The sequence below is a fragment of the Rhinopithecus bieti genome, unplaced genomic scaffold, assembly GCF_001698545.2.
Source record: "Rhinopithecus bieti isolate Rb0 unplaced genomic scaffold, ASM169854v2 scaffold_12573, whole genome shotgun sequence".
Classification (NCBI taxonomy): Eukaryota; Metazoa; Chordata; class Mammalia; order Primates; family Cercopithecidae; genus Rhinopithecus; species Rhinopithecus bieti.
In genome coordinates, this window is record NW_016807321.1 from 2,065,392 (window position 1) to 2,087,043 (window position 21,652).

General features: G+C 54.3%; 1 protein-coding gene across 8 annotated transcripts in view; it reads left to right on the top strand.

Annotated features, from left to right (window-relative positions):
* The window catches only part of TPD52L2 (TPD52 like 2), a 24,928-nt gene extending 3,601 nt beyond the window's left edge, over positions 1 to 21,327 (top strand). Inside the window, exons 2-9 of one of the 8 annotated variants that reach the window (XM_017881285.1) lie at positions 1,460 to 1,605; positions 5,205 to 5,353; positions 7,636 to 7,695; positions 13,890 to 13,991; positions 17,056 to 17,082; positions 18,046 to 18,087; positions 19,063 to 19,111; positions 19,202 to 19,444. In XM_017881285.1, the coding sequence (XP_017736774.1) occupies positions 1,460 to 1,605; positions 5,205 to 5,353; positions 7,636 to 7,695; positions 13,890 to 13,991; positions 17,056 to 17,082; positions 18,046 to 18,087; positions 19,063 to 19,111; positions 19,202 to 19,237 (611 nt within the window). In that variant the 3' untranslated portion in view covers positions 19,238 to 19,444. Of the gene's footprint in view, positions 1 to 1,459; positions 1,606 to 5,204; positions 5,354 to 7,635; positions 7,696 to 13,889; positions 13,992 to 17,055; positions 17,083 to 18,045; positions 18,088 to 19,062; positions 19,112 to 19,201; positions 19,445 to 19,646 lie in introns of those variants that run through there. The other 7 variants (XM_017881283.1, XM_017881286.1, XM_017881284.1 and 4 more) reach the window with 7 other exon arrangements.
* Positions 21,328 to 21,652: the final 325 nt, after the last annotated feature.

Genomic DNA, 21,652 nt, shown 5'->3' on the forward strand with positions numbered 1-21,652 from the left:
ACAGCCCCACTGCCCGCCAGCCGTGGCAACAAACCAAAAAAAAAAGAAAAACGAATAGAGACGGGGTTTCACCATATAGGCCAGGCTGGTCTTGAATTCCTGACCTCAGGTGATCCACCCGCCTCAGCCTCCCAAAGGGCTGGGATTACAGGCATGAACCACCACGCCTGGCCAGTTTTCTTTTATTTAAAAAAAAAAAAATTTTTTTTTGGCCAGGTGTGGTGGCTCACGCCTGTAAACTCCTGGGTTCAAGTGATTCTCCTGCCTCAGCCTCCCAAGTAGCTGGGACTACAGGCACGTGCCACCATGCCAGCTAATTCTGTATTTTTAGTAGAGACGGGGTTTTACCATGTTGGTCAAGCTGGTCTCGAACTCCTGACCTCAGGTGAGCCACCACGCCTAGCAGTAAGCCTGTTTCTTTTCAGAATGTTGTGTCAACTGGGAAAATGTTACAATAATCATGTGCTTGGATTTGGAGAGAATCAAAATAGACTATTTTTACTTATGTGAAATCTTGTAGACTTTTAGTGCAGTCAGGAAGATGCGTTTGATGTGAAGAAAAAACAGTGGCTGCAGGAATTTGAATGTGATCTGGGTGTAGTTGAGGTGTGTGGTGGCAGCACACCGCTCTGCAGCTCTCTGCCTGTGGTGGCCTCCTGACTGTGGGATGAGAAGCAGGAGGTAAGGAAAGGGAATTTTGTTTTGTTGACTCCCGGAAGGAGCTGAATGACCAGCATGTGCTCCTAGTATGTAATTTTAGCATGTGCCCTGTCAGATGTGTTGAGTGGAAAGTGATGCTTATTGTGTGCATTAACCATATTAAGTTCCTTTTTTTAAAAAAGTGGAAGATGTGGCTGGGTGCGGTGGCTCACGCCTGTCATCCCAGCACTTTGGGAGGCCAAAGCGGGCGGATCACCCAAGGTCGGGAGTTGGAGACCAGCCTGGCCAACATGGCGAAACCCCGTCTCTACTGAAAATACAAAAACTAGCCGGCGTGGTGGCGCGCACCTATGATCCCAGCTACTCAGAGGCTGAGGCAGGAGAATCACTTGAACCTGGGAGACAGAGGTTGCAGAGAGCTGAGATCAGACCATTGCACTCCAGCCTGGGCGACAGTGAGACTCCATCACCAAAAAAAAAAAAAGTGAAAGCTCTGTGAGATTGATCTGCTTTCTTTGTAGCAAGGGTTTCCTGCCTCTGAAGATAGTCCTTGGGCTGGCATTTCTCGTGCCCTGAAGCAGCACAGGTGGCATTGGCTTTTCATCTCAGGTGGCCTGAGGTGTGGCCGCCCTCATCTACTGCCCACGCTGTCCTCACAGACCTTTCAGAGAAGAGGTGTTCGTCTCCAGGGTCTCACCCACTCCCACCTTTGCTTTTGTCCTGCTAGAGACCTCTACCATATTTACTTGGAAGTAAATAACTTACTTGACACTTTGTGGCCTCATTTTGTCTCTGGCAGATATCAACCTGAATTCTCCTAACAAAGGTCTGCTGTCTGACTCCATGACAGATGTCCCTGTCGACACAGGTGTGGCTGCCCGGACTCCTGCTATTGAGGGTCTGACAGAGGCTGAGGAGGAGGAGCTCAGGGCTGAGCTTACCAAGGTGCTGTGGCTTGGCTATGTGTCCTGGGGTGAATTGGAGTTAAGGCTCTCTTGGATTAGTGAGAGGCCAGGGTACTGGCCACGCTTGGGTGATCACCTACCCTGCTCTGTGTTCCCACTGATAACGGGGTTCTCTTTGTATGTGCCCAGCTCCATGCACTGGACTCAGAGCCACCTGGCAGTGGAGATGGGGCGTGACTTCCTTCCCATACCTCTGTGCCTGGCCCTTCCGAAGTACTCCATGAGTAGCGTTCACACACGAACCGCCTCTAAGTGGCCATCTACTGGGAGTGTCTCTGTTGGAATTAACACTTGAGAATCATTTTTAAAACCCCATGAATCTCTCTGCCCTGGATCTTAAGTTTTCTTTTAAAAATATTTATTTTGACTGGATGCAGTGGCTCATGCCTGTAATTCCAGTGCTTTGGTAGGACAAGGTGGTAAAGTGAGAAGATCGCTTGAGCCCAGGAGTTTGAGAGCAGCCTGGGCAACACAGTGAGACCTTGTCTCCACCCCCAAAAATTAGCCAAGTGTGGTGGCATGTGCCTGTAATCCCAGCTACTCCGGAGGCTGAGGCAGGAGAATGGCGTAAACCCAGGAGGCGGAGCTTGCAGTGAGCCGAGATCCGGCCACCGCACTCCAGCCTGGGCGACAGAGTGAGACTCCGTCTCAAAAAAAAAAAAAAAAAAAAAAAAGAACAAAAGCCTCCAACCATAATTTTTAGTCAAACCAACTGCCAAGAGTTTTCTTTTCACCCTGTGATATAGTTTAATTCCAGAATCTGGGTCCAGGCCTAGGTCTGAGTAAGGTTGGTTGTGCCGCTGGGCCTGAGGACCAAATTTCAGATCCTGAGGACATCACACAGTTATTTCTAGCCTAGAAGACTAAAGGAGAGTAGCAGGAAGTCCAAGGAGACTTGGCTTTCCATTTTATTTCAGAGTATGCGAGTTTAGAAACTCAACCCACAAGGTTTTTTTCAGAGTTGAATTACAAGATGAAGTTTTTTTTTTTTTTAAGTCGTTTTTTTGAGTCAGAGTCTCTTCTTTGTCGCCCAGGCTGGAGTGCAGTGGCGCGATCTCAGCTCACAGCAACCTCCGCCTCCCAGGTTCACGCCATTCTCCTACATCAGCCTCCCGAGTAGCTGGGATTACAGATGTGCACCACCACACCTGGCTAAGTTTTATATTTTTAGTAGAGACAAGAGTTTCACCATGTTGGCCAGGCTGGTCCTGAACTCCCAGCCTCAAGAGTTCTGCCTGGCTCAGCCTCCCAAAGTGCTAGGATTACAAGTGCAAACCACTGTGCCCAGCCAAAGAAAGAGAATTTTTTTTTTTTTTAAAGATGGAGTCTCACTCTGTTACCCAGGCTGGAGTGCAGTGGTGTGGTCTCGGCTCACTGCAGCCTCCACGTCCTGAGTTGAAGTGATTCTCTTTCAACCTCCCGAGTAGCTGGGATTACAGGCACACAGCACCACGGCTGGCTAATTTTTGTATTTGTAGTAGACAGAGTTTCACCATGTTGGCCAGGTTGGTCTTGAACTCCAGACCTCAGGTAATCCGCCTGCCTCAGCCTCCCATAGTGCTGGGATTACACGCAAGAAAGATTTTTTTTTTTTTGAGTCGTTTCGCTCTTGTTGCCCAGGTTGGAGTGGAATGGCACGATCTTGGCTCACTGCAGCCTCCGCCTCCCAGGTTCAAGCGATTCTCCTGTCTCAGCCTCCCGGGTACCTGGGGTTACGGGAGCCCACCACCACGCCTGGCTAATTTTTGTATTTTTGGTAGAGGCGGTATTTCATCATATTGGTCAGGCCGGTCTCGAACTCCTGACCTCAGGTGATCTGCCCCCCCTCGGCCTCCCAAAGTGCTGGGATTACAGGTGTGAGCCATTGTGCCCGGCCAAGAAAGAGAATTTTTAAAGAGAAGCTACTCATATGTGAGCTGAAGATACTGAGAACTCATTCTAAAGTGGCAAAACTCTGAATGATGCCCCTTTTAGAGGTCATGTTTTTTTTTTTTTTTTTAAAGACCTGAGAAAGGTCAGGTTTTCATTTTCAGGCATCTTTCTGTTACTCAGTTCTAACTACCTGAAGCACAAAAGATAATTTACCTTTAGGTTCATGTAACTGACTCTTGCCAAGGTTTGGAACTCATCTCAGGAACACAAGTGTTTTCCTAAGGGCTTTTTCTCTGTCACCCGGGTCTCTGTTCATCTGCCTTCTCTTCCCTGCATATGGAATTCGATGAGTGCAGACGGTGCCCAGCTGGCAACAGTTCCAGCTTCTATTGTCCAAGCCCAGACTGAGAGCCCTGAGGGAAAGGGATCCTCACTGTTTTTGTTTGTTTGTTTTTGAGACGGAGTCTCGGTCTGTCACCTAGGCTGGAGTGCAGTGGCACGGTCTCGGCTCACTGCAACCTCTGTCTCTTGGGTTCAAGCAATTTTCTTGCCTCAGCCTCCTGAGTAGCTGGGATTACAGGAGCGCACCACCATGCCTGGCTAATTTTTGTATTTTTAGTAGAGACGGGGTTACATCATGTGTTGGCCAGGCTGGTCTCAAACTCCTGACCCCAGGTAATCCGCCTGCCTTGGCCTCACAAAGTGCTAGGATTACAGGTGTGAGCCACCGTACCCGGCCAGGGACTTCACCTTTTTTTTTTTTTTTTGAGAGCAAATCTCGCTTTGTCGCCTAGGCTGGAGTGCAGTGGTGTGATCTCGGCTCACTGCAAGCTCCGCCTCCCAGCTTCACACCATTCTCCTGCCTCAGCCTCCTGAGTAGCTGGGACTACAGGCGCCTGCCACCACGCCCGGCTAATTTTTTGTATTTTTTAATAGAGACGGTTTCACTGTGTTAACCAGGATGGTCTCGATCTTCTGACCTCGTGATCCACCTGCCTCGGCCTCCCAGAGTGCTGGGATTACAGGCATGAGCCACCGCGCCCGGCCGGGGTCTTTACCTTTTTAATACCATGCCCAGTCCCAGGAAAGAGCCTGGCATGAAACAAGCCTGGCATGGTCATCCTGGGCCATTCCTCATGACCACAAATGGACATAGTGATTGGTAGCTCTCCCAGAACCATTTAGCGCCGGGGCATGGGACAGTTCTCTGGAGTCAAGTTCCTAGTACCAGATAAAAACAGATGGCTGCTGACTGGGTGCGGTGGCTCATGCCTGTAATCCCAGCACTTTGGGAGGTTAAGGTGGGTGGATCGTCTGAGGTCAGGAGTTTGAGACCAGCCTGACCAACATGGAGAAACCTGTCTCTACTAAAAATACAAAATTAGCTGGGCGTGGTGGCACACACCTGTGATCCCAGCCACTCGGGAGGCTGAGGCAGGAGAATCGCTTGAATCTGGAAGGCAGAGGTTGCAGTGAGCCGAGATCGTGCCTTTGCACTCCAGCCTGGGCAACAAGAGTGAAATCCCGTCTCAAAAAAAAAACCCAAAACCCAAGAACCAGATATCTGCTGTAGACGCTATTATTCCTAGGACGAGTTAATGCTTCAGTAAGCGGAATGTTCTTGTGTAACTCATGGCACTGTGCATGAGGATGTTAGTCACTTCCTGCAGTAGTGATGGCTCATCATGTCGACTGCATGCTTTGCAGGTGGAAGAGGAAATTGTCACTCTGCGCCAGGTCCTGGCAGCCAAGGAGAGGCACTGCGGAGAGCTCAAGAGGAGGCTGGGGCTCTCCACCCTGGGGGGGCTGAAACAGAACCTGTCCAGGAGCTGGCACGATGTACAGGTCTCTAACGCGTAGGTACCTGCCCCAGGCGCACCCCCGGGGGCTGAGAAGAACGTGCACACATGCCCCTGGCATGTGAGGGGCGTCGTCGTACCCAGGGATGAGTTGCAGCCGTGGAGTTGAGTGGCCTGTTTGGAAGAAGCCAGTGAGAGGCTCTGAGCCCTAGGCCCAGGGACTGTACCTTGTTTTTTCAAAGAGCTTGGTGTCTGCATGTGTCTTACTTATTTTTAAATTTTTGTGTACTTCGTTTATTATTATTTTTTTTGAGACAGAGTCTCACTCTGTCACCCAGGCTGGAGTGCACCGGCGCAATCTCGGCTCACCGCAACCTCTGCCCACTGGGTTCAAGTGATTCTCCTTCCTCAGCCTCCCAAGTAGCTGGGATTACAGGCGTCTGCCACCACGCCCGGCTAATTTTTTATTTTATTTTTTGTATTTTTCGTAGAGATGGGGTTTCACCATCTTGGCCAGGCTGGTCTTGGACTCCTGACCTTATGATCCACCCACCTTGACCTCCCAAAGTGCTGGGATTACAGGCATGAGCCACCGCACCAGCCTTTCTTTTTTAAATTATTTTTTGAGATGTTCTTGCTCTGTCATCCAGGCTGGAGTGCAGCGGCGCAGTCATTCACTGCAACCTCGACCTCCTGGGTACAAGCAATCCCCCAACTCAGCCCCCTCATAGCTGGGACTACAGGCGTGCGGTGGTGCCTGGCTAATTTTTTCACGTTTTATAGAGACAGGGTCTTGCTTTGTTGCCTAGGCTGGTCCCAAATTTCTGGGCTCAAGCAATCCTCTTGTTTTGACCTCCTAAAATGCTTGGGATTGCGTGTGTGAGCCACCACCCCCGGCCTCTTACGTGTTTTAAAAAGGCAGGCACACTGGCTCGTTGTCCGGGTGGAAATTGATAGGAAGACTTGTGTTTCAGTGTCCAGACTCAAGGGAGCACTGATCAGGTCTTTAGCAAGAATGGTTTTTCTGTGGTCCTTATTGTGGGTGTGGCATGGTCACAACCTCTGACCCAGATACGGCCATATGGGCCTGGCGCAGTAGCTCATGCCTGTAATCCCAGCACTTCGGAGGCTGAGGCGGGTGGATCACCTGAGGTTACGAGTTCAAGACCAACCTGGTCAACGTGGAGAAACCCTGTCTCTACTGAAAAATACAAAAGTTTAGCTGGGTGTGGTGGTGCGCACCTGTGATCCCAGCTACTGGGGAGGCTGAGGGAGGAGAATCTCTTGTTTTTTTTTTTTTTTTTTTTTTTTTTGAGACGGAGTCTCGCTCTGCCGCCCAGGCTGGAGTGCAGTGGCCGGATCTCAGTTCACTGCAAGCTCCGCCTCCCGGGTTTACGCCATTCTCCTGCCTCAGCCTCCCGAGTGGCTGGGACTACAGGCGCCCGCCACGTCGCCCGGCTAGTTTTTTGTATTTTTTAGTAGAGACGGGGTTTCACCGTGTTAGCCAGGATGGTCTCGATCTCCTGACCTCATGATCCGCCCGTCTCGGCCTCCCAAAGTGCTGGGATTACAGGCTTGAGCCACCGCGCCCGGCCTGGGAGGAGAATCTCTTGAACATGGGAGGCAGAGGTTGCGGTGAGCCAAAATTATGCCACTGCCCTCTAGCCTGGGTGACACAGCGAGACTCTGCCTCAAAAAAAAACCAAAAAAACAAACATATATGACCATAGGGTCCCACAACCCTGGGGCCTCTGACCCTCCATGACTGCATGGTCCTGTAACCCTGGGACATCTGTCCCAGTTGTCGCTCAGCTCTCTGAAATTGGGGAATGCTGCTTTCTCACTTGGCCCTGTCCATGTGGCTTCTCTGAAACATACCCTACAAGGTGGGGCAGGCGTGGAATGTTTCCCAGAAGCCATGTCCCTACAGAATGACAGATCAAGTCCCATTTCATAAATCTCACATACGAGAAACTCATGTTTTTATCCTAGGACGTCGTAAGTTTTGAATCCCAATGGTGTTTTGGAGCTGTGGGCTGTGCCCTTCCAGTCCCCCCACAGCAGTGCTGTTCCCCAAGAATCTCCTAGCGAGAGACCAGGGGCTACTGCCGGGTGACGGAAAAGGGGACGATCAGTTCCGCCATACCCACAGCTCGCCTGGTGGGCTGGAGCCTGCACAGGGCCTGGTTGAGGCAGTGGACCCTGTTTTTGGGCCGTCTGTAGAGTTGATGTTCCTGCCAGCTGGTCCTTCTCTGTCTTCCCTGGAACCTCACCTGCAGTTTGATGCCTGAGTTAAAATTGTTCTTCTAAATAATTCACTGTAGACTTTTTGTTTTTAGCTATGTGAAAACTTCTGAGAAACTTGGAGAGTGGAATGAGAAAGTGACCCAGTCAGACCTGTGAGTGCCTGTGCCATCAGCACCTCCTCCTTCCTCCTCTCTGCCTCCTGAGTGCCTGTACCATCAGCACCTCCTCCTTCCTCCTCCTCTCCGCCTCCTGAGTGCCTGTACCATCAGCACCTCCTCCTTCCTCCTCCTCTCCGCCTCCTGAGTGCCTGTACCATCAGCACCTCCTCCCTCCTTCTCTCTGCCTCTGAGTGCGTGTGCCATCAGCACCTCCTCCTTCCTCCTTCTCTCTGCCTCCTGAGTGCCTGTACCATCAGCACATCCTCCTCCGTCCTCTCTGCCTCCTGAGTGCCTGTACCATCAGCACCTCCTGCTTTCTCCTCTCCGCCTCTGATTGCCTGTACCATCAGCACGTCCTCCTTCCTGCTCTCCGCCTCCTGAGTGCCTGTACCATCAGCACCTCCTCCTTCCTGCTCTCCGCCTCCTGAATGCCTGTACCATCAGCACGTCCTCCTTCCTGCTCTCCGCCTCCTGAGTGCCTGTACCATCAGCACCTCCTCCTTCCTCCTTCTCTCCGCCTCCTGAGTGCCTGTACCATCCGCACCTCCTCCTTCCTGCTCTCCACCTCCTGAGTGCCTGTACCATCAGCACGTCCTCCTTCCTGCTCTCCGCCTCCTGAGTGCCTGTACCATCAGCACCTCCTCCTTCCTCCTTCTCTCCGCCTCCTGAGTGCCTGTACCATCCGCACCTCCTCCTTCCTGCTCTCCACCTCCTGAGTGCCTGTACCATCAGCATGTCCTCCTTCCTGCTCTCCACCTCCTGAGTGCCTGTACCATCACCACCTCCTTCTTCCTCCTCTCCGCCTCCTGAGTGCCTGTACCATCAGCACCTCCTCCTTCCTGCTCTCCACCTCCTGAGTGCCTGTACCATCAGCACCTCCTCCTTCCTGCTCTCCGCCTCCTGAGTGCCTGTACCATCACCACCTCCTTCTTCCTCCTCTCCGCCTCCTGAGTGCCTGTACCATCAGCACCTCCTCCTTCTTCCTCTCTGCTTCCTGACACTCGGTCGGGGAATTGGGCTGTGCACACTTGGCACAAAGCTTGTTTTGGTATTTGCTGGCTATTTTTTTTTAATATAACTTTTTTTCTCTCAGGTAAACTATCCTTTAGACTATTGTGGAACAGGGAATAGTAGCTGAAAGAAACTCACTCAGCCACCTGACCACACTTAAAACTCCCCTCTGTCTGATATATGCATCCCTTATACAAGAGGCCTGCGCTGGTCCTGGCTGCATTTCTGACTAATAGAGCTTCTTGGCTTCCAGCAGCGCACAAGCTGGACGACACCACTTGGCCTGATTTTGTTGGTGGCGAATTTTTGTGTGTTCTAACCCTAACCCTTTTCCCTGCTTAGCTCCAGCTGTTGGGTTCTCAGAATTCCTTTCCTCCTTTAGGGGTAGTTCTTGGGTGGAGGGCGTGGTGGAGGACGTGCAGGTGGAAATGTGAAGTCCTCGTGGTCTGGGAGGCACCACATTGTCAGAGCATTGGCCAGTGTGGATTCATTGTGGGTAGATACGTGTGTGTCAGCGGCGTGGTTCAGAGTGACTCCTGATATTTGCAGATCCTTCAGCTGGATAATAGCACTTCATTTACTTGTGTTCTGATCTGATTATAATGTCTTTAAGCTGAGAAGGGGAATATTCTAAAATAGTCTCTGTGGGATTTTTCCGTCTGTTATTTAGAAGGTAGCGCTGTAATGGTTGCTGCAGAACATGGGCAGAACATCCTCCCGTGTTGGGCTGGAAGGAAGTGGTTGCTGCCGAGCTTGTCTTGAAGGTCCTGGGGGACCAGGCCGGCACTCTGCACGTGGGCCTTTGCGTCTGGTGTCACAGTGGGAAGCTGGTGTCAGAAACTCAGGTGGTTCATGGCACGTTGACCTGGGTGTTCGAGGGACCCTGGTGGGCTGTGTCTTTCGGGCTGCGTTGAACAGTGACCTTGCTGGGCAGCGGGTGTTTCCTAGGTTGGGTCAGTGATGGTCAGTGACGGTCATCTGGTCATCCTTGCAGTTTGGGCATCAGGCAGACGCACGGTGCAGACTCAATCTGAAAATAGTCTTAGGAGACTTCAATGCTGTTTTGTAAAACGAACTGACGTAAAGCTGCCAGGATCCTATTTCAAATAAATAGTGTTTCAGAGAGCTTAGTGCAACACTTAGCATCCTGACCCCTCTGGGGAAGCATGTGGCTCAGCATGGAAGCATACGGCCAGTGCGTCACCTGGCAGAGGCCATTCCCCTGAGTTCTGTGGGGAGAGCTGTCGGACGGTTCCAGAGTAGAAGGTGGTTCTGCCGGGACGGCCCAGACCGAGAGTGGTGGTTTCTGCCCGGATGGCCCAGGCGGAAAGGATATGGCTCGGTAGGTGGGGCCTGAGGATGTGGCCACCGCGCGTGCTCCTCCTGGCTGGTGCCCCTCCTAGTCAGCTTCAGGAGGTGGGCTGTGGGTGTGCCTCTACTGCCCAGAGCTCTTGCAGAGGAAGGCAGTAAGAGCTTCCTTCTTCTTGACCCACATGTCTGTAGATCCTTTCAGCCAGTGGTGCCTGGAGGAGGGACGGGAAGAATGTGGCCGGTGGGTGGAGGATAGCGCTGATGTTTGGCCCCATGAGGCTGCAGTGTGGCCACATTCTCCTCAGTGGGTCATGTCTGAATGCGAGAACAGCTGTGTTCTGTGAGTGGTAAAATGATTGCCTGTTGCATTCTATTTATAGGCAGAGCTAACTAAAAACCTCAGTGCTGAGAGGGGCATTGTATCGATCCTGCAGTTACAAGCTGGTTCACTTGGAGTTGTTTTGGTTGCAGGTGACAGAAAGCACGACTCAAGGTAGCATCAATCAAACAGGGAGGTGGGAGCACTCACCTGGCAGAGAAGTCCCTGCCCCCACTGCTGCAGCCCAACAGTGTGGTCCCGTTTGGGTCTCCCTGGACTAATGGCTGTGGCCAGGGAGGTGGTGTGCTCTGGCCAGGCCTAGATCACTTGTCCACCCTGAGTGGGAGTGGGGGTAGCCCCCAGAGGAAGACTCAGGAGGGGGGAGTGCAAGGATGTCCACCAGATGGCCTGTGCTGCCCAGGGGGCAGCTCCTGGCATGGGACAAAACTGCTGTCTGTCCAGGGCTCTCTTCCTGGAAGGTCTTAGGAACTCCCAAATGGGTGCTGGCTGCAGTTGCCCGGCCTGGTGCCCTCAAGTAGAGCTGAAACTAGTTACGGGTACAGATGCTGGCTCTGACCCCTGCCCCTTCCTCCTGGCTTAGCTTCCCCAGCCTTCTGGTCCTCTGAGGAATGTGTGTGCCTGCGTGTTTGAGGCTCTCAGAACAGGCCTGCAGCACTGTGAGCCTTGGAAGGGGACCTCACAGCTGCTGCTACTACCTCGGAGGCCCAGGATGGGACTGAGAAGGGGAAGGGAGATGTCAGAGCCGCAGCTGTTGGGCAGGGACCTGCTGTAGGAAGAGAAGGTGGGAGAGGAGCTGGTGGTGGCCTCAGGCGGTGCAGGTGATGCCCATTGTTTCCAGGGCCATCCCAGTTTGGAGGTTCCTGTTTCCAGTGACCCCTCGTTTCCACACCCAAGCAATGCTGAGGGCTGAGGGACCCCCAGGGGCTTGAGTGTGGTTTATGGCACGGCAGGGACTGACCACAGGGGCATATTGTGTCAGTGTTCAATGGTCATTGGGTGCTGAGGGACCCTCAGGACCCTCCTCCTCGTGTGGGTGGTACTTACCCAACCACAGGTCACACTCAAGACCCGCATCTCATTCTGAAGGCTGGGGATAGGCGGCGGTTTTCTCTCCAACTTCGGTTTCCCCATCCCCACTCTTAGGGCACAGATGCAGGTGCTGTGAGGACTTTAGAATCATCTGCTGCAGGTGACTTTGCTTCAGTGAACCATAGAACGTTCACATGGTTTTATGCATTTGTTATTTCAGGGAAAATCAAAGTTAAAGATGTCTTCAGAATTTGCATTTTGGGGCCAGGCATGGTAGCTCACGCCTGTAATCCCAGCACTTTGGGAGGCCGAGGCGGACTGATCACGAGGTCAGGAGATCGAGACCATCCTGGCTAACATGGTGAAACTCCGTCTCTACTAAAAATACAAAACAATTAGCTGGGCGTGGTGGTGGGCACCTGTAGTCCCATCTACTCAGGAGGCTGAGGCAGGAGAATGGTGTGAACCCGGGAGGCAGAGCTTGCAGTGAGCCAAGATGGTGCCGCTGCACTCCAGCCCGGGCTACAGAGCAAGACTCCGTCTCAACAAAGAAGAATTTGTATTTTTGAAACTAAATGTAGCAGGTCATTAGTTACTTACACCTGATGTTTTATTAATAAAAAAAGAGAAAAGATAAACACAGCCATGATTCCAGCGGCACGGAGTCTGGATGGAAGGTGTATCCTCTGGGCTGGGTGCGGTGGCTCACACCTGTGATCTGTAATCCAGCGCTTTGGGAGGCCGAGGCGGGCGGATCACCTGAGGTCAGGAGACCAGCCTGGGCAACATGGTGAAACCTTGTCTCAAATAAAATAAAATAAAATAAAATACACAATACAAAACACAATATAAAAGAAAATTTTAAAAAAAGGCTGGGCACATTGGCTCGCACCTGTAATCCCAGCACTTTCGGAGGCCGAGGCAGGTGGATCACCTGGGATCAGGAGGTCGAGACCAGCCTGGCCAACACGGTGAAACCCTGTCTGTACTAAAAACAAAATTAGCAGGGTGTGGTGGTGGGTGCCTGTAATCCCAACTACTTGGGATGCTGAGGCAGAAGAATCTCTTGAACCTGGTGGTGAAGGTTGTAGTGAGTTGAGATTGCACCACTGCACTCCAGCCTGGGTGACAGAGCAAGACCTTGTCTCAAAAAATAAAAAGAAAAGAAAGTGCATCCTTTGAGCCTTGGGCTGGGGGTAGGCATGAGAGAGCTGTGCTGGGATGTGCTGCCAGGGCACACTTGGTGGGTCATACACACTTGTCAACTGGGGGCTGGAGAGTGGTAGCACTCAGCTCACACGGGCCTCCTGCAGGGAGTGGTGTGGAGGGCCTGTGAGTAAGTGCTCTGGAAGGCCCATCATTGGGACCTGGTGTCGCCAGTGGGAGCAGGCAGAGCCTGCACCTTCTCTGGCGTCAGTCATCCCAGATGCCACTCAGGCCTTGCTGGGTTTGCCAGCTCTCCAGGTTGGCACTGGTAACGCCAGGATGGCCCTGGGAGCCCGTCTCCCTTCAGCCTTGAGTTCCTGGCTTCGCTGAGGGAGGAGCTGTGGGGAAGGTGGCCGTGGGTTCGCATTTTGGGCTTGGTTATGTCGGAGGCTGCCGTGTTTTGTGTTTACGGTGGCAGCTGGATGAGGGCCGGCGACTTTAGGTGTTGACTGTCATGGTGGGCCCAACAGTATCCCTGCAGCCACAGCATCCTGCCTGCTGCCCTTTGCCTGTCCTGCGGACGCCGAGGTCCCGGAGCTTTGCTTTGGTGGGATGTACCCATGTGGGTGGACACTGGAGGGAGCTGGAGAGGATAGAAGCGGGGCCTTCACTAGGGACCGGGACAGACCCTTGCACTGTGAAAAGAGGCCTGGGAATGGAACTGTCCGATGCTCTGAAGGCACACGGGCCCCCTCTGTCTGGAGCAGGGGCACCTTGCGGGCTGCATGGCCACTCTGAAGCTTGTTCCCCACAGCTGTGGTTGAGCTTGCATTTTTCTCCCCTCAGCACAGTCTCGTTTGGGAAGAGGAAAGGAAACCTTGCACGCGTGGGCCGGTCAGGGCACTGAGAGGCCTTTCTGCTCTGGCATTGCCTGCCAGGCGTGCACCTCAGGGGGCCCCTCCGCTCTCTAGCAGGCAAATGGGGCATCTTCTCTGTAGTCAGGGGCTGTGAGAAAACAGGAAAGCGGGCTTAGGAGGTGTCAGGTGAGGGGGTGGAGTTGGATTGTGAGATGAGAAAGCAGCATCATCGCGGGGCTGGGGGGCCGAAACTCGGCAGGGTCGCTGAGAGCTCAGTGAACAACATACAGGCTGCTCCTCGCTGCAGGGGCCTCTGGGGGCCGAGGGGCTCTGCACCTGCACCCGCTCTGTAGACACCTGGCGAGTGCCCACCCCTTGTCCCGGCTCCTTTCCTCAGTTTTCCTCAGGCATGCTCCCAGTGCTTTGTTTGCTTGGCTGTGGGTGGTGACCCGTCCATACTGTCTGGTTGATTTAACTGGTATGTCTTCTTCCAGCTACAAGAAGACTCAGGAAACTCTCTCACAGGCCGGACAGAAGACCTCAGCTGCCCTGTCCACAGTGGGCTCTGCCATCAGCAAGAAGCTTGGAGACATGAGGTGAGACCCAGCCCTGACCCTGCTGCCCTGAGACCTGGCCAGGAGTGAGGTGAGGTGTTGGAGGCACTACAGGAAGCCTGCCTGGAGATCAGGTCTCAGACACTAGCTCGGGGATGTGGCCATCATGGCCCTGACCAGTCTGTGTGGGACCCTTGCCTGGGAGGTTCGTCCATCCCTGTCGGCTGCTTTTCTGTCATTTCTGCGTTCTTCAAGGAGGGTTGGCTGCCAGTGCTTTTGGGTAACTTGTGGTGCTCAGGGTTGGTGAGGGACGAGTCTGCACCCCGAAGCTTCACTGAGAGGCAGTGACTCCAGCCTGGGGGTCAGAGTCAGGTCAGGGTGGGACGGCAGTCCTCCACCATCTCCAGGACAGGTGCTCGGCATGGTACTTCCTGAAGGTGTTTCCCCGGTCTCAGAGAGTGTGGTCACACTCCAGGAGGTTCTGAGTGAGCCTTCTCTCCCAGAGGCTGGTGAAAGCCTCCCGGCCATCAGCGTTCCCTAGCAAGCAGGGGCCAAGGAGTGAGCAGGGGGCCGGCGCTTTGTGGCTGGCACATTTCCTCTTCCTTCCCTGCTCTAGGCTTCCTGACCACAGCATGGTGATGAGGGGATTGAGCCAGAAGCCTGGATATGATGTTTGGCCAGACTACCTCCTGGCTGGGCACCCCAGCTGGGCCTCGGGTGGGCCTTCTTTCACACGGGTTGTAGGAGTGGATGATGTAGGTTATCACCATCACCAGCATCCTGGCCCCAACTTCTGGGTGCTGCTGCCCACCCTGCCCTGACTCCTTTCCCATTCTCAGAACTGGTCTTCTGGCTTTGGGATCTCAGGGAGTGCCTCCCTGTAGTTCTGACCCAATTCTGGCAAAGATGGGTGCAGGGTTCCTAGAGGACCGGTGAGTGGAGCACAGTGCTGACCCCACTCAGTCCTCCCCTCTTCCCCTCTCATGGCCCCTGCAGGATTCAGAGATATGTACATCTCCTGCTGGGCCGGCTCCCTGCCTGCCTGCCTGCCTTAGGTTAGGTATGTCCTGCCTCCCAGCCTGTGGTTGCCAGCTCTTTCCCCTGACCACTGAGCCACAGGCCAGGACACAGATGGCCACACACCCCGGGACCCAGCCTGCCAAGCAGAGGGGATGGCCACTGCCCAGGAGCTGTGCCCACTTGTATTTTTGTTCGTTTGAGGTAATCTGCTATCCCATCGCTGCAAGTTCTATTTCGAGAAGTTTTAAACCTCTGGAGAAGCTGCAGTCATCAGTACACAACGTGTGTGTTTCCTCTGTGCATCCTTGCACGCCCAGGGCTCCACACTCCCCAGCAGCTGGGACTTGGGGGGTCCTTGTGGGGCACCCTCCAAATGCAGGTCTTCCCCACTACTGCTGCGCTTTGGACCCAGGAGGGACACCCTGAGCTCCAGCTGTGCTCAGCCTTGCAGGGCTGTTTTCTTCCCGAAAATGCTGGTCTCGCCACAGAGCATCTTCAGGAAGCAACGGCTGTCTGCTGTGCCTAAATTATGCCGTCAGGAGCCGTTTGCCCACTCATAGTGTCCACATCCCCTTTTGAGTGTGTTCAGAGCATCGTGGTGGAAATCCAAGGGTCAGGCGGAGCCCTCGGCACTGATTGGCATAGCCGTGCACAAGCCAGTCCTGGGGTTTTGATCTGGGCATTTGTTTGTGTGGCCTGTTTTTCTCTGGAAGCACAGGGACGCAGTCCCAGTTCTCTGTCTGCTCCTCTGATGGGGAGAAAGGCTCTTGTGCTTTGCTCAGTCCTGGGGTTGGCAGCTGTCCCCTGTGCCGTGTAGCCTCAGGGCATGGCTGGCAGTGAGCAGAGTTCCTGTTGCAGTGACTCTGGCACAGCTGTCAGTGTGCCTGGCCACACTGTACCACGTGTTTGCACGTGTGCCCTGGTACGTGGGGCCAGCTGGGTGAGCGGGGCCTCAGGCTGACCTGGGACGAGCCAGCTTGCTCCAGTTGGCCGGCCGTGTTCACAGTGCCCATGGAGAGGTCCTGTTTGCTGGTGCGTCTTGCCCTGCTTGCTCCTCCATTTATGTTTGTAGTGGTGGTGTGACTTCTGACGTCTGGAGCCCCTGGTGTATCCCCATCATCTCCCCAGGCAGTCACAGGTGGTTTCTGAGGTCTGGGCCCATCCACCTCTTGACTTAGAGACCGAGGTTGGGAGCTCACTGCTTCCTGAAAGTGAAAATTGGGTTCCAGGAGGTTTATATCATGAGTTTAGGGCCGATGAACCCCAGCGGACCCCAGCGGACTCTTGGGTGGAAGCCCCTCAGGACAGCTGCCCAACACCCATGTCTGTGATGGGCCTGTCTCCGGGCAGCCCTGAGGCACAGGGGATGGGGATGGGGAAGGGAGCTGGATTCAGGTCAGAGGGGGCACTGACACCAGGGTCAGGTCACCATCCAACTCCGTGGTCTCAGGACCGCGGGCGAGCTGAACGTTGCTCAATTCTTCAGTGGCTGCCTCCGTGTCAGAGTGGGCCTGGCTGCAGTGAATGGCGGCAGCTGCCCTTGGACACACAGGTTTCCAGGTTGGTGTCCGCGTGCATGGACAGAGCTGAGAGCAGAAGTGCTCGGTGCCAAGGGTGTCCCACATCCTCCCACCGTGTGTGTGCTTCCTCAGCTGACGCACTTTGGGGAACAGGGGCCGCTCTCGTTCTGGCTGTCAGAACGTTCACAGCTGTCACGCTGTGGCACGTTTCATACCTTTGTGCTACTGGATGGGGCCAGTTGCGCTCCAGGTGCTGTGGCTTCTTCAAACAGGTGTGCCTTGGGGCATAAGGCATGGACAGGGCTTGGACCCAGGGGCCTCCTACGCACAGCCGTGAGGCTAAGCAGACTCAACAGGAGTGTTGAGTCAGGACTTGAGGAGACTGGAGACAGGGCTGCTTTCCCAGTGGTGTGCGGATGGAGGAGCCGTCCTGGAGGGTCTTCCCCTGCTGGGCCTGGCTGAGCATGAGCAGGGGGCCTGGGGCTCCCTGAGGAGGGCTGTGAGTGGGTGCTGGCCTGCCTTGCTTACCACTTCGTTTCCTCTTCTCTCCTGCTGCCACTTTCCAGGGCTCATCCATTTTCACACTCCTTTAGGTAAGGCTGAGCCTGGACACACCTGTGGAAGACTGTGCTCTGAATTGGGGCAGGGTGGACTCTGGCAGGGCCCGTGGGCAGCTATGCTGGTAGAGGGCTGCTGAAAGGGGGATCACCCCTTCCAGGACAGCAGTCCCAGCCAGGCAGTTGCTGCATCTCGGGGAACAAAGCAGCAGCGTGGGATCAACGCAGAGGCCCCCCCCCAGAACGCCCCGGCCCTCCTGTGTCCCCTTCTCGTGCTTCCCATTCCCACCCAGGCTCACAGGCTGCCTGCTCCCGGGTCAGCGAATAACTGGCCCGGTGTCCACGCCCGGCGTCCACGCCTGAGTTGACTCCTGAGGAGGAGCCTTTTCATGGGGGAGGGCTGTGCCGACTCGCACCACCTTCCTGTCCAACATCGGTCCTGTTTCCTTGCTTTCCTTCAGATGGAGTTTTGTCTTACTACCTGAGAGCCCGTAGGTGTGCCTCCCACAGGGCCCTCGTGTGGACCAGAGCAGGCTCCTCTAGGCCAGCCGGGGGCGCCGCCCGCACGTGCCCTTCTGGCTGGAACCGGGAGAGCCAGGCCCAGAGCAATCTGTGATCTGATGTGTTTTTACCTGACCTGGTTGTTTCTCTTTTGCCAAAAGGTCCTTAAACTTGCCGAAGTCAAGTAAGGACATCTGAAGGCTGCTGGTCCCAAATACTTTTCAAAAGCCCAGGCCTGGTCTCCTCACACTTCCTATGGCAATGCCCTCCTCCCCCAGTGCTATGTGCTGGGCAACTTGGGGTGCCCCCCGTGAGGCCAAGGGAGGGACCCTGGGGTCGAGTTTCGTTCGGGGCATTGTGTGGAGGGGCAGGCAGCTCGATCCAACCGCTGGGAGTGGGGCAATCCCAGCTCTGCCCATCCCTGCCCAGTTGGGGTTGTGTGTGGATCTCGGTGTTAACTCTTGCTTCCTTCTCTGCCTCTGCCATGCTTCCAAGCAGCAGCTACTCCATCCGCCACTCAATAAGTATGCCGGCCATGAGGTAATGTATGCTCGCTGCAGCTCCAGAGCCGGGTGTCTCTGGTGGGGGTTGGGGCAGCTCCTGCCGGTCACACCTTGCCCTTCCCATATCCCTGGATTAATTAAGGACGCCATTCCCTTGGCAATCTCCTGATGGCTAAGGGCTGGTAAAGACCCCCTCTAGGCTGACGAGGAAGCTGGTAGGGGTCAGGCTCTTGACCTGCAGCCTCCAGAGGAGATCCTTGTGTCAAACTCGCCGTGTCCTTTCCAGGTTGTCCCTGGCTGCCTGCAGCGTCAAGCTGGGGTGGGGTTGGAGAGGCTGGCACACAGATCCTGGCACTTGCCCTGGTGGGCTGTCACTTAGGACACTTTACGGGTCTCAGCCTTCATGGAAACACCCAGAGCTGTGGTCCCTATTCTGTGCCTTCAGGCACCGCCCTGGTTCTCAGGAGAGTCCTGTTCTCCTTGTGGGGACTCTGGCTGGGTGTCACAGACGTGCTGGTCTCTAGAGGCCCCGGGCCTGGGAGGGGTATCTGGTTCTGGGGGAGGGACTGAGTGGGATGGAGCTGGCCTGCTTTCTCCTCCTCCGTCTCCTTATCACTCTGCTGTCCCAGAAGTGTCCTTGGTCTTCCCTTCGCTTCTCTGAGAGATGTGCGTGAAGAACTCCAGGCGTTTCATAACCTCAGTACAGGAGCCCAGCGTGTCCCCGTAGGGTACAGCAGAGAGGGGCCGACATCCCCCCGGCTGCACAGTCAAGGGGTTTCCAGTTGCCTTGTGTGATGTCTGGACCTGTCCCTGTGACTGTTGGGCATGACCGACCTCACTTCTGACCTGGGGGGTCTCTGGAATGACCTGGCTGTCTCACATTTTTGCCATGAGATCTTGGGATTTTGTTAGGGTCCTTTGGAGGCTGGCCCTTGCCCCGAGGCCCTTCTGAGTTAGAGGGCAGCACAACCCTTTTTTCTTGACACCAACACTCTTCCCTCTCTCTTGAAAGGAACTCTGCAACCTTCAAGTCATTTGAGGACCGAGTTGGGACCATAAAGGTAATTGTACTTGGACTGTTACTGGTCATCGTAGACTCACATGCAGTTGTAAGAAGTAATGCAGAGAGGTTCCTTGTGCCTTTTACACAGTTCTCTCCCGTGACAACATCTCGGAAAATCCTGTAGTGCAGCCTCCCCACCAGGACGTTGGCACTGACTCAGGACACAGAACGCCTCCACACTGCCCTTCCCGGTCCCCACTGCCCTTCCTGGTACCTTCTTGGCCGCGCCGACCTTCCTCCCGCCCTACCCCCAGCAACCCCAAGTCCACTCTCCCTTTGTATCATTGTGTCATTTCAAGAATGTCACATAGATGGAACGATACAGTGTGCAGCTGTTTGGCATTCACTGTCTTCATTTGGTATCGTCCCGTGGAGACCTGTTCAGCTGGTGCCCGTCCGTGATCTGCTCCCTGTTGCTGCTGAGCAGGGTTCATGTCACATAAGCTTTTGTAGAGCACTGAGCATGGGCCTGGGGTCTGCCTTGTGCTGTGTGCTCTGTCTCAGGTTTTTCTGTCATCTTTTCTCTCCCGTAGTCTAAGGTTGTGGGTGACCGAGAGAACGGCAGTGACAACCTCCCTTCCTCAGCGGGGAGTGGTGACAAGCCCCTGTCGGATCCCGCACCCTTCTAAGCCTGTGGTCGCTTCACCCGCTGCAGGGCACACGCAGCACACCCTCAGCATCCCGCCGCAGCTCTGTTCAGCGGAGCAGCCAACCAGGCGGATGAGCAGAGCCGGCTTTGAGGACAGTCCTGCCCATCCACATGGAGATGCGGCTGCCGCGTTCGCATGAATTTAGAGAACACAGTCTTGTACACAGATGTTTTACACTCAAGTTTGTAGATGAAACAGATCGCTGTGCTGTCCTTCCCGGGGTGCAGGAAGTGGACAGGGTGGAGGGTTTGAGAGAGGACTGAGCCACAGCCCAGGCTCCCTTTGGGAATCATGTTAGCCCATCAGAATGTGGAAGGATTGAAGAGCTCTAAGCATCAAATAAGTGGCATTTTCTGACGCCCTCCGCCCTTCCCTGACTCACAGAAGGAACGCAATCATCCAGCAAGTCCTACCTGTTACACAATCTTTTATCTCAAAATGCCGAACAAGAAAACTGTCCGTTTTCTGAGACCCCCAGAAAGGAAACCGATCATCAGCAGCTGCCTAATGTCACGCTAATCTAGCTTTAACGGAAGCAAATTCATTTTTTTAAATGCAGCGGACTTTTCAAAAAGTTTAAATTAGGCAAAGCAGCTTTAGCCTCATAGAGAATAGTATTTCTTTGGACTCAAGCTGAAATACAAGCCTTACATTGCCTTATGCTTTATTTCTTTATAATTTTTATATGTATATAGATGAGAGTTCCTTAATGGTTGTGAGCACTGTGTGGAATTTTACACCTGGCCTGCGTGGCAGCCTGTTCCAGTTGGGGTGTTTGATTTCATGCACACTCCATCCCAGTGTACAAAACCTGCTTTTCTTCTCAACCGTGGCAGCTCCCACTGGCTCCCCTGCTCTGCCCCAAAGGGCTCTTGAGCCTCTGGGAACGGGGGGGAGCCAAGAGAAGGAAAAGCCTGTCTTTAGCACCCTTTAAGAGAGCTGTGCCCCCCTTCTCAGTGCTGCCTTTGCATGGGCCTGGCCCGGCTGGCACTCGTCAGTGACTCCAACCCACCTGCGTGCTGCATTTGGGACGAAACGACCCCACAGGTCAGGTGGAGGGTGGGGCATGGGCATCGGCCAGGATTGCTGTTGCCTTTTTCTCAGGAGCTACAAAGATCTCTTCCTGTTATTAAGCGATCACACCCCAGCAGCCTCTCTCTCACACCAGGGCCCTGCATGTCAGATGGCGTGGTCTGCAGGGGTAGCTCTGTGCCTTAGTGGCTCTTGGCAGGACACTGAGGGCCTTCCTGTGGTGTGCCTGGCTCTGCCACTCCCGGGAGGGGAAGGGCTGCTCAACTCAAAGTGTCCTGTTCGGTAGAGCAAATGTCCTCTGACAACTCTGTCCCCAGACAGTTCAGACACCCCTGGGGATGGCACTCCACACACGACAAAGATGCAGGGGCCAGGGAACCCCAGTGCTTGGTGCCCTTTGTCCAGGGTTAAAATTGGCCTGTGGGGTGTGGTGTGAAGGCAGGTTGCGTGGGTGTTAACTGATGTATCTTTTCCTTAAAGTTATGATAATAGTGGGTAATTTGTCAATAAAGCATTCCTTTGGGGGAAAGTCTCCCGTGGCTTGTGTGATGTGTCGTTCAGGACAGGACTGTGATGAGTGGTAAATGAACCGACACGCGGTACCTGCCCTAATGAGTCCGCAGTTTTGGGAGAGGCAGGCAGGGGACAGTCCCAAAGACGACAGGCAGGTCCTCAATGCTGGGACGACAAGCGGAGCCAGCTGTGAGGGGAGAATGGCATATGGCCAACCTGTGAAGTCAGACCCAGAGTCTTGGGAAGAGGAATTGAAACTGAGCCCTGGGAAGGTGAGGAGGAGCTCACCAGGCTCCAGGTTGGGCCAGGAGCTCCAGAGGCTTCGCCAGCTGCCCCTGCAAGCA